Source organism: Rattus norvegicus, chromosome 13 (genome assembly GCF_036323735.1).
Source record: "Rattus norvegicus strain BN/NHsdMcwi chromosome 13, GRCr8, whole genome shotgun sequence".
Classification (NCBI taxonomy): Eukaryota; Metazoa; Chordata; class Mammalia; order Rodentia; family Muridae; genus Rattus; species Rattus norvegicus.
This window is the reverse complement of record NC_086031.1, coordinates 50534981-50547486: the sequence shown is the minus strand read 5'-3', so window position 1 is coordinate 50547486 and position 12506 is coordinate 50534981. Positions and strand designations below refer to the sequence as shown.

The following is a 12506-nucleotide window of genomic DNA, read 5'->3' as shown; positions in this document are numbered from 1 at the left end:
TAAACTCATTTAGGAGTCATTCGTTTCCTAGACCAATCAAATCAGAATCTCTGGGTGTCAGCCAGGGTTCAAATGTTGGTAGTTTTAATAAGCTATTGGGTGATTCAAATGTGCAGCCAGTTTTTGGATTCTACTCTTGACCAAAAATAGCTGTTCCATCCAGAGCACTGGGCTCCTTCTTTATAGGCATGTGACACTGGGCAAGTCTCTTGACCCCTTTAACACAGAGATAGCAATAGTACCTGTTGTGGTCTGAAGGAGAACGGTCCCTATAGATTCATATACTTGAATGCTTAGTCAGCAGTGAGTGGAACTGTTTGAGAAGGATTAGAAGGTGTGGCCCTGCTGGAGGAAGTTTGTCACTGAGGGTGGGCTTTAAGGTTTCAAAAGTCTATGCCAGCTGGCTGGTGGTGGAGCACACTATTAATCCAAGCACTCAGGAGGCAGAGGCAGGTCTCTGAGTTTGAGGCCAGCCTCGTCCATAGAGCAAGTTCCAGGACAGCCAGAGCTACACAGAGGAAACGTGTCTTGAAAAACCAAAAAGAAAAAAAACCTAGGCTAAGGCTTGTGTCTCCCCATCTCTGCCCGAGGATCAGAAAGTAAAGCTCTCAGCTACTGCTCTAACACCCTGTCTGCCTGCTTTTCACCATGACGATAATAAACTAACCTCTAAAACTGTAATCAAACCCCGGTTAAATGCTTTTAACTCTTTGTAAGAGTTGCCATGGTCACGGCATTTCTTCCTAGCAATGGAGCACTGACCAAGCCACTACCCAACTTACATGATTATTGTAACATTTGAACAGCTATCATTTATCGCTGATATGAATAAGTGATGTTTAATGAATGCTTGCTGTTATTGGGTTACATTGTAGTCCTCGGAGGCTATATTCTCTCTCATGGAAGCATAAAACCATGGATAATAACAAACCCTATAAATGCACAAATATTGCATATTTTATATATATGCATAAAATAAATGTGTGCTGTGTTTCCATATGCACACACACCTGTGCTAAAGCAACTTATAAGTTAGGTGCATGGAGAGATGAATAGCAGTAATAATAGTGGACTGTGACAACGTTACAGCGGACTGTGACAATGTTACAGCAGACTGTGACAACGTTACAGCAGACTGTGACAATGTTACAGCGGACTGTGACAATGTTACAGCGGACTGTGACAACGTTACAGCGGACTGTGACAATGTTACAGCAGACTGTGACAATGTTACAGCGGACTGGACCAACGTTACAGCAGACTGTGACAACGTTACAGCGGACTGTGACAACGTTACAGCAGACTGTGACAACGTTACAGCGGACTGGACCAACGTTACAGCAGACTGTGACAACGTTACAGCGGACTGTGACAATGTTACAGCGGACTGTGACAATGTTACAGCGGACTGGACCAACGTTACAGCAGACTGTGACAATGTTACAGCGGACTGTGACAATGTTACAGCGGACTGTGACAACGTTACAGCAGACTGTGACAATGTTACAGCGGACTGTGACAACGTTACAGCGGACTGTGACAACGTTACAGCGGACTGTGACAATGTTACAGCAGACTGTGACAATGTTACAGCGGACTGGACCAACGTTACAGCAGACTGTGACAACGTTACAGCAGACTGTGACAACGTTACAGCAGACTGTGACAACGTTACAGCAGACTGTGACAACGTTACAGCAGACTGTGACAATGTTACAGCAGACTGTGACAATGTTACAGCGGACTGGACCAACGTTACAGCAGACTGTGACAACGTTACAGCAGACTGTGACAATGTTACAGCGGACTGGACCAACGTTACAGCAGACTGTGACAACGTTACAGCGGACTGTGACAACGTTACAGCAGACTGTGACAATGTTACAGCGGACTGGACCAATGTTACAGCAGACTGTGACAACGTTACAGCGGACTGTGACAATGTTACAGCAGACTGTGACAATGTTACAGCGGACTGGACCAACGTTACAGCAGACTGTGACAATGTTACAGCGGACTGTGACAATGTTACAGCGGACTGTGACAACGTTACAGCGGACTGTGACAATGTTACAGCAGACTGTGACAATGTTACAGCGGACTGGACCAACGTTACAGCAGACTGTGACAACGTTACAGCGGACTGTGACAACGTTACAGCAGACTGTGACAACGTTACAGCGGACTGGACCAACGTTACAGCAGACTGTGACAACGTTACAGCGGACTGTGACAATGTTACAGCGGACTGTGACAATGTTACAGCGGACTGGACCAACGTTACAGCAGACTGTGACAATGTTACAGCGGACTGTGACAATGTTACAGCGGACTGTGACAACGTTACAGCAGACTGTGACAATGTTACAGCAGACTGTGACAATGTTACAGCGGACTGTGACAATGTTACAGCGGACTGTGACAATGTTACAGCAGACTGTGACAATGTTACAGCGGACTGGACCAACGTTACAGCAGACTGTGACAACGTTACAGCGGACTGTGACAATGTTACAGCAGACTGTGACAATGTTACAGCGGACTGGACCAACGTTACAGCAGACTGTGACAACGTTACAGCGGACTGTGACAATGTTACAGCGGACTGTGACAATGTTACAGCGGACTGGACCAACGTTACAGCAGACTGTGACAATGTTACAGCGGACTGGACCAATGTTACAGCAGACTGTGACAACGTTACAGCGGACTGTGACAATGTTACAGCAGACTGTGACAATGTTACAGCGGACTGGACCAACGTTACAGCAGACTGTGACAACGTTACAGCGGACTGTGACAATGTTACAGCGGACTGTGACAATGTTACAGCGGACTGGACCAACGTTACAGCAGACTGTGACAATGTTACAGCGGACTGGACAAGAGTCAGGACAAACACTGTCAGAGAGGCTGGCTGCCTGTAGCTGGACTGCAGGAGGAGACTAATATGCACAGAAGCAGTGAACCACTCCCGAGAGTAAGCAGAAGAGTCTTCCTCTGCCTAGTCAGATGCTGCCAAGTAACCTTGCCACCGAGAGCAAAGGCTCTTCTTTTCTGGGGTTAAAAAAAAAAAAAATCAGAGGGCTGGAGAGACGGCTCTGGTGTCTCTTCCAGAGGACCTGTGCTTCATTCCTGGCACCCACATGGTGGCTCATAACCACCTGTGACTCCAGCTCTAGGGGATGTGATGCAAAGGCACCAGGCATGCGTGTGGCAATAGACATCCACGTGGGCAAAACATCCATCTATTAAGCAAAGTTACCTTGTGTCCCCATTTTGGTCCCCACTGATGTTCACCAAGGTCTGCCTTTGCATTTGTTGTACTCCTGCTCCTCTGCCTAGACACTACTTGTAGTGGTCCCCGAAGCCTTGCGCGGTCAGGAACACTGACCATTTTACCTTGTTTCATAAATACCAGGGTCAAGAACGAGACCCTGAGAACACAGCTCCGATCAGCTTTAGCTGATGGCCACAGGCTTTGGGAGGCCATGCTCCCGAATATTTACTGACCTGGCAGGCAACGGAATGAGCCTGTTTTGCTTTATGTGCAAAACTTTACTCTCGGGCCAATCTTCTGGTGCCCCCCATGACATATGGCAAAATGAAATAGAAGTATCAACAACAGTACTTTATTCCTGGAATACATCTTCCAAGATACCTGCCAGGTTGACCTCTCCTAGCCTGAACCCGAGCTGTCACCAACATTAAATTACTTTCTAAATCAGAGGTAAACTTTACATCATAAAATACCATTCACAGCCACATCAATCCAGCCTGAGATCTGCACTGCTTTACTTGACCCGAACTCCTAGATATCCACAATTCACAGATCGACCAGCTTTGCCCCATCAATATGCCTCAGTCAGTGGGATATTACGCTAATAGATTGCTGGAGCTGCCGCCCACCACATTGATGTATAAGAGCAATCCGTTAGAAAAGCCCCCACTCACCTGGATGATGGACTGTCGCATTGGTCCTCTCGGGAAAGCTGGCTGGTGATGTATGGCCCAGAGGGGCACCAAATGGGAAAGAACAAGTTCAAAGTGGGTTCAACTTAGCTTACAGAGACAAAGAGAAGCCACCTAGGTCCCACCAGGGCTCACTGAGCCCCACGTTTACAGGCGAGAAGGCAGCTGTGTACACACAAAGGCCTTCACTCAGACACCTCTGACCGAGGCCTGATTGTTCATGACTACCGTAAGTGTCCTGGAGCTTGAATCAAAGCAGGAACACGGACGGATGCTGGCACTTTGTGGACGTGTGATACATTTTATAGGAAGATTACTAAAGGGAATCGCACAAGGGATATCATTTTGGAAATATTTTAATGCCCCTTGTGATAAAACACCCTGATAAAAGCAACTTCGGGGAGACAGCTTGTTTGGCTGAGGGTACAGTCCGCCATCATGGATAAGACGAGGCCGCAGAACCAACTGGAAGCAGCTATTCATTCATTTCCAGTCACGAGCAGTGAACAATGAATTAATGCAAGCATGCTAGTGCCCAGCTTCTATCTTACATGGTTCAGAGGCTTCGGCCTAGGAAATAGCTCCTCAACTAACACAGTAAAGACAACCCCACACAGAGGTGCCCACAGGCCAGCCTGACCCAGACAATTCCTCAGTGACTCCCTTCCCAGGGGACTCTAGATGTGTCAACCTGACGATGAAAACTAGCCCTCACATGGCATTGCTGAGCGGATTGGACGATCGTAATATATACACCAAAAGATGCGACCATACTGTAAACTCTGGAACTCACGCACCTTTATATCGGTTACTGTGGAAACCAGCGTCGGCAGACACACTTTTAAACATGACATGCTTTGAGGACTGTGACACTCGTACCCTGGCCTCTGCTTGTAGCTCAGAGATCTGCCCACCTCTGCCTCCCGAGTGCTGGGACTCAAGGCATGTGCCACCCTGTCTTCGAGGGGGTGAGACTTTTCCTTCTGCGGATGAGGAACCAGGAAGGGAACAGCAAGTACCATCTTTAAGGTTGTGTCGTTACTCACCAGCCTGCAAGACAGCTGTGTAAAACGCATGTACAACTTCCAAGCAGAGAACTGGGAAGTGAAGCTGTTCCGTGTTCAGACGACGCAGAGGGCGGGACAGTGTTTGGGAGGGAGAAAAGAGGGGCAACATGGTAGCCCAGTGACAGCACCTGGACTCAGTCCCCAGCTCTAGAAGGGAACGAGCAAGAAAAGCAACACGGCAGCCACAATAATTAATTTTAGCATGTATTTAGTGTTTCTTATTTATTTGATGGGTATTAGCCAGGCAGAGCCACTGTGACGTTTTTAAATCAGGAGCAAAGCGAATGAAAGTAATTCAGTTAAAAAAAACAAACAAACAAAAAAACCCCTTGGATTAAGAGGCAATTCTGAAGCTCATAAGATTTATTAAAGGCGCTCTCTTTATAACACTTTTCAGTGCACATGATTCTAACAGCAACGCAGTTTGCACCATCCACTCGAACACAGCCTGACAAATTAGCATAAATATAAACAAGCTTACACGCACACCCACAGCATTTCTGAGGACAGACACTGGCTGGGTTTGGGATACTGTAACCCCAGCATTCTGGAGGCAAAGGCAGCGCGATGACAGGGTGGGGCCGCGCTGCACTGCTCAGCTGGGCCAAGTCTAAAGGCAAGAAAAAAACTGAGGGGAGAAGAGGCAGAGGAACTAAAAATGAACTACTGCCCAGCAAGGTGAAAACTGCTATTTGACTTGAGTAAGTTCAAGGAAGTACAGCGTTCAGGAAAACCCTTCTGCGTACTTCACAGCTTCTGAACTTGCTAACAGACGTGCCACTTCCAGAGCAATAACTGGTGCAGAGTGAACCTCAGAGAGGAAACCCAGTGGCAAAAAGGGAAAAGGAAACAAATCCTCTCTGCTGCCACCAGTCAGACAGGACTGGGGCACTCAGGATGGCCTGGTGACTGCACCCCTTCAAAGCTCCCAGAAGCACAAGGGATGGACCACCACGGCTCAGCCGACCACCCGAGGGAGTCCTGCTCTCCAGGCTCTCCCCATAGAGAAAAACACAGGTATATTCAAGCCAACTTCACGGAGCTGCACTGAATGTACAGGCAGCATCTATGAGCCGAAAGCAGGCTACTCGAAAGAAACCCCTCCTGCTCGGGTCACCAGCTAAGATACTAAATGTCTTTCAAATCACACATATTCTTGAGGTAAAAAATATTAAATAATTTCCTTAAGTTAAACCCTAAAGTAGGATATATTTATGACTTGATTGTAGATGAAGGGTTTTTGAAGCTAGGAAATATAGAAGGATCTTTAATCTCCATCAAACAACATGGAAACCAATTACCTGTTAGCAAAACAAGCACTCCCAAAAGGAGGCCAGCCTCTGATCTCCCAATTGATTCTGGGCACATTTCACTACTACTTTTAAATTTTATAAATGAAGCAACCATTATAGAACACAGAAAACACAGTACGATGCTATCTAGTCATGTTATCAATATGCAGTTATATATTAACTTTTTATGCATAGTTTGGAAAGAAACACACATATATTATTGAAGATGGCAGACAGTTGATCGTTGGACAAAATCATTTTAGTTTTAGGAAGCTGCCTTGGTTAAACGTGTGCTGAGCATTTCACCATAAACTTAATCCATATGTTATATTTGGGGACACAATGCACAGGTCCAAGTGACAGACTGCTCAGATTTCCATTCATGAGAAAGTAACTATCTACAAACAGACTGATGGACCAGCTAAATAAAGACAGTGTATCACTGTTAAGGTAAGCATTTAAAATTCAAGACAAGGAGAAACGAGGGCCCCAGTCACTCACTTGGTCCTGAGACTTAATTTCATTCTGATGCTAAGAGTACAACATTTTCAAGGAATACTCTTTGTTTAAAAATTGTCTGCCTATAAAATTGTCAGCACATACTGAGGTGTTTTGAAGCCAGGACTCCACACTGTTTGTACTCCGCACCCAGCAGGAGGCCACACAGAGACATGGACTTGAAATATTTACACTTGTTTCTTATGTTCTCCTGCATGAGGAAAAGTGTCTCCAAGTGTCCTTTTTGGTCATGGATGGTCACCAAGTGCCTGCACAATGGTTTCATACCCACTGAATCCTACTGGGGGTGCCGTCCCCAGAGGACTCTGCTGGGGTCGGGTCTCGGTGTGGTTCACAAGCACGTCCTGGCACGCTTCTACTGCAGTCAGCCCTGTCTGACTCTCGCTGCTCTTCCGTGCTATTCGAAGTACAAGATTCCCAGGGTTTCAGGAAACTAGGTCTTTCTCCATGTTCAAAACACAGGAGGAGTGATTTAGCTAGAGATTCCAGTTCCTCCCAGACAGCACGAGGTTGCTCATTTCCACAGCTGCCTGCAGAGTCAGAGAGGGCACTGAAGCCACCATGAAGCTTGTGAGCCAGGCCGCAGATAGTTTCTGTACAGCTTCTGAGACAGCGCAAGTCACTGGGGCACCCTGTGCAAGAGGGAAAGGAGAAGAGGGTTACAGTTCCACGTGTCAGCATGTGTTAGCACACGAGTCCAGTGATCTTTTAAGTAAAAGGAAGCCTGTGCCACAACTCCGACGCACTGAGGGTTATTCTGCTAAGTGCCTCTCTGACGGACGAACGCTCGGCTTCCCTGACTCTGCAGGCAGAGGTGCTGACGTGTGTTTGGCAGCGGCGGCAGCCCCGGCAGCCCAAGTGCCCACACTGGTAGCTAATCACGCTGGAGGAGTTGTGTGGGCTGCGGTCACAGCTCGGGTCAGGAGAGAACGGGAGCCCCTGGATTATACAGGTCTTGGCGCAGACCCAGTGGGCTGCTTACCTCTCAACGCAGACACAACCATCTCAATGGTTTGCTGTAAGCAAGACTTCAGCTTCAAGAATTCTGATGCGAGGTTTAACACCTTGGAGCCTTGTTGTCTAGAGCCTTCTTCTACTTGAGTTCTGAAGCTTTTCTGAATAAACAAAATTAATACTTAGAAAGAATATGCATGTGACAGGCTAAACAGCAGTAAACCTAGGTCAAAATGACTTCTAACTGTGCAGAATTTCATCATACGTAGTTTATGCTCTGTACAATGAAACTACTTCAATAACAAATTACACTGAAACATTTAATTTTCTCACCAGTGCATTACTTCATTTCTATAAACAAGATCAAAATTAACAACGATCGCTTTTAAAAAGCAGTAAGAATTTAATCTTAATTTAAACCACAGCCCTAGCACATAAAAACAGACTGACATAGCGGCATGGTATTCAACACCATAAAAGGCTAACATTTAATTTCAAAGAATTCAGCTCCACGGTATTTATTTAAATATTTACTTAAACATTTCATTTCAGCCTTCTCAGCACACTGATTTTAAACTCCATCTATCTTTTTCTATAAAGTGAGATATGTGACATGAGAATATTTGAATTCGCCTCTATTTGGCATCGCTTGAGCACATTAGCATTAAATGTGTTTTTTAGTTTATAAAGACTGCAGCCAGGCACAAGCCGCCAGCCCCTGCTCCAGTCACTAAGAAACAGAGGAGGCATTAGGAAGCCCTGGGTATCATGTACCTATTACTAACACGACTGCATCGAGTCCGCCAAAGGAGGACTAGAAAACAAGCTTGCTTGGTTAGCAGCACAGGAGAGCCAGCTCCAGCTGGGGCGCTCAGGGAGAAGAATCAAAGCTCCTCCTACCGTCCTCCATTCCGCAAAGATATTTTCAAGAGACCCGACCAGTTCCACAGCATTAGCTTTCATCTGCCTGGTGACCTACAGAAATGTTAAACTATTTCATTATTCAAGCAATCACCAAGAAACACGCAATTTTTAGGCCTGTGTGAGTCCAGACAGGGAGCTCTGGCCTAGAATCCAGAAGAGATAGAAGTTCCATGTGTGAGTTAAGCAGAAAACGGCTTGAGGGTACTTAAACCATATAAATGGATTCCTTCAGAACAAATGGCACATGGATTTCCACATAGGAAGGCTGTTCCTTGCAGCGTAGTGCAAACCTGTGGACCTAGCGTTGGTCTACTCCACAAAGTCGTCTTCTGACATCCACATATATGTGACACACAGGTCTCCACATGTACACATACACTAACAATAAAAATAAATATGAGAGGATATACTGTGACGTCTAACTATCTCAATATTTGCCTTTTATTTAAATATTTATAGGTAATGAAACTCTCTCAGAAAGAAGCAAGGGTATGAATTACCAGACAAATATGCGATGCTTTGAGAAAGTTATGAGTGTTATGTGACTTTAAGTTAGGATCTGGTGCTGCACAGGGCATCTCACCGAATGACAATCAGAACCAGATGGTGACTGCCCTCAGAGTGAGGCAAGTCTTAAACTAAACCAGAAGGGAAGCTTTGCGGGCCCACTGCTCACTGCTGCCCCGCAGGCGGACGCAGGCTTCTGCAAGGGGTCCTGTCGTGGGCTTAATCAGCTTTACTCACTAAGCTCTTGTCTAGGGCAGCTCAGACTTGCTGTTCCAGTAAGAAGGAAAGAAGTAGGCCATGGTGGCCCAACTCCACTCCCAGCCCTCAGGAGTGAGAGGCACTAGAACCACTCTAAGGTAAGGTTCAGTCAAGCTAGACAACAAAGCAAGTTCCAGGCAAACTAGGTCTATGTGGTAAGACTGGCTCTCAGTAAGAAGAAAAAGTACATGTAAATTCTTTATTTCATGAACCCAGCTTTGAAATTATAATTTCAGTGCCCTCTATGAGCCCATCATACAATCCTGATTGTATTTATTTTTTATGTGTGGTGTATGGTGTGTGTATGATGTGTGGTTTGTATGTATATGTGTAATACATGGTGTGTGTATTATGTGGCATATTGTGGTATATGTGGTTTGTGTGTGTATGTATGTGTGTATGATTTGTGTGATTGTATATGTGTGGTATGTATGTGTGTATGTTTATGTGTGTGTGGTTTATGTGTGTGTGTGTATGTGTATATGTGGTGTGTGTATGTGGTATGTGTGTGTGTATGTGTATATGTGGTGTGTGTATGTGGTGTGTGTGTGTGTGTGTGTGTGTGTATGTGTGTATAACAAAGCTAACATGCACAGCTACTTTAACATTGGGATGAGCACCTCCCTCTGCCACTGCGTCTCCATTCGTCACTGCCTGACTCCACACTCTGAACTCACTGCCAGCAGAAGTTTTACGGACAGAACCCCAGCAGTAGATAAAGGATATCAGTGATGGACGGGGCTGCTCCTGCGCATAGCTGATCTTGGTGTCAGCAGTGTTCTGACTATGACCTAACTGGAGCCCAGAACATCCCTCTCCTCAAAGTCCTGCTACAGAATGAATCGGTCTCACGTCTACTGCAATAGTGCAGAACCCACAGATCTTGATTTAGTGATAGTATGGACTCCTTTGGTTTTGTTCATCTTTTAAAACAGATGGACAAAAATACACAAGCAAGAGAGGCAGACACATTCAGAGAATACAACACACACAGACAAGACGAGCAAGTCAGCGTCTGCCAGCCAGTGTTCCTAGTATTTATTTTTGTTTAAAAATTAAAAAAAAAAAAACAAAAAACAAAAGGGGTTGGGGATTTAGCTCAGTGGTAGAGCGCTTGCCTAGGAAGCGCAAGGCCCTGGGTTCGGTCCCCAGCTCCGAAAAAAAAAAAGAACCAAAAAAAAATTTTTAAATTATTTTATTTTATGTATATGGCACACTGTAGCCATCTTCAGGCACACCAGAGAGGACATCAGATTCCATTACAGATGGTTGTGAGCCACCATGTGGTTGCTGGGATTTAAACTCAGGACCTCTACAAGAGCAGTAAGTGCTCTTAACCACTGAGCCATCTCTCCAGCCCTGTTTAAAAATTTTAAAAAATGTTATATGTGTGGGGATTTTTGCCTGTACATATGTACGTGTGTGTGTGTGTGTGTGTGTGTGTGTACCACCTATGTGGCTGCTACCCTCAGAAGGCAGAATAGGGTATCGGATCTCCTGATAGGGAAGTTCCAGTCAGACTGCCCTGAACCACTGTGTGGGTGGAGCTGAACCCGGGTCCTCGAAGGACTTTCTGCAGTTTCTCCAGCCCTCATTCCTAGCTGTAGTGAGAATCTGGCTTCTTTAAAAATCCAGGCACATGGGGGCCGGAGAGAGGGCTCGGAGGTTAAGAGCACTGGCTGCTCTTCCAGAGGTCCTGAGTTCAAATCCCAGCAACCATATGGTGGCTCACAACCACCTACAATGGTGCCTTCTTCTGGCCTTCAGGCAAACAGAACAAAACCAAACCCCGGCTGTATGACGTGGCGATGCCTTTGTTTTAACCCCAGGTGTGCACAGCTGCTGTCCCCTGCTCTAGGAGGGCGGGGTTTCGGCAGCTGCAATAGTTTACATTTGGAAGTCTGGGACCCTCGAGCCAGGGTAAACTTGAGAGCTCCAAGTGGGCCTGTGGTGGCTGCTACTCCCCGGCTGCTTTCACTATTGTTGGATTCCTGGATGGAGTTATCACCATGATGGAGACTGGACTCCCACGGAACCCCATGCCTCTGATCATCAGGAAGTAGTCTAAAGATGTCTACACCCTTCTCTAACCTTTCTCTCCCACCTAGTGTTGGTGGGTTGGAAGGGATTAGGGTGGAACAAGGTTTGGAAGGGAGGTAGATACTAGAACCCAATTAATGTAGCAGAAAAAGATCTGGCCTACGGCTAGCACGGCTTGAGTCAGGGTTAGTCATCAAGACAGGCAGAGCACCCTTAGAAAGCGCTGACGTCTTCATAGGTCTGCATCTTGATGTGAAATCATGGGTGCGAATGTACCGGAAAATCGCTCAGTTGGAGATGACTGGATCAGTAGGTGCTTACGTTCCTCAGGTAGAAAAGTAAAGACCTAACAGAAAGGTAGGAAAGACATCCAGAGAGTGAACAGTAGGTGTCGCTGCCACACTCCGTATGGTTCAGGAGCTTGAGAGACATGGCAGGCACCACCAGCCTCTTCAGTGAAAAATAACTCATTATAAACTGAAATACATAATACACAAACTCACTGTGTCACACCATCACTTGTGCATTTTAAAGTATTTTAGTCAAGACATCCTGAAATAAAACCATTTTTAAGATCAAGTGTGCATCGGGAGTACCAGAACCTTCCTTACCCTTACCTCCTCTGGTGCACTCTGCCTGGAGACGTCCTGCCTGAGTTCCTGTGCAGTCTCCAGCCCGGAGTCTAAGAGACTCCTCATCCCCGAGGCTGTGCCATCCTGGAGAGCAGCCATGAGCTCCTGTTAGGGGGAATTTCTCACATTGAGCTGGCAAGCACGGGTTTCACATGTTAACATTTTATTAAACATGTGTGTGTGACACACACATATACACACACACACTCACACACTCATATACATACATACAGAGAGAGAGAGAGAGAGAGAGAGAGAGAGAGCGCACACGCAGGCGTCCCAGGACAACTCGTAGGAGTTGGTTCTTTCCTCCCACCCTGCCCACCCTGTGTGTCTAAGGG

The 12506-nt window shown here is 46.1% G+C and overlaps 1 protein-coding gene across 3 annotated transcripts in view; it reads right to left on the bottom strand.

Annotated features, from left to right (window-relative positions):
- Nucleotides 1-5230: 5230 nt before the first annotated feature.
- The window catches only part of Kif14 (kinesin family member 14), a 63611-nt gene continuing 56335 nt past the window's right edge, over nucleotides 5231-12506 (bottom strand). For 2 of the 3 annotated variants that reach the window (XM_039091329.2, NM_001427233.1), the window contains 4 exons: nucleotides 12151-12270; nucleotides 8705-8779; nucleotides 7833-7965; nucleotides 5231-7482 (listed from right to left, as the gene is read on the bottom strand). In XM_039091329.2, the coding sequence (XP_038947257.1) occupies nucleotides 7112-7482; nucleotides 7833-7965; nucleotides 8705-8779; nucleotides 12151-12270 (699 nt within the window). In that variant the 3' untranslated portion in view covers nucleotides 5231-7111. Of the gene's footprint in view, nucleotides 7483-7832; nucleotides 7966-8704; nucleotides 8780-12150; nucleotides 12271-12506 lie in introns of those variants that run through there. The other variant, XM_063272468.1, reaches the window with a different exon arrangement.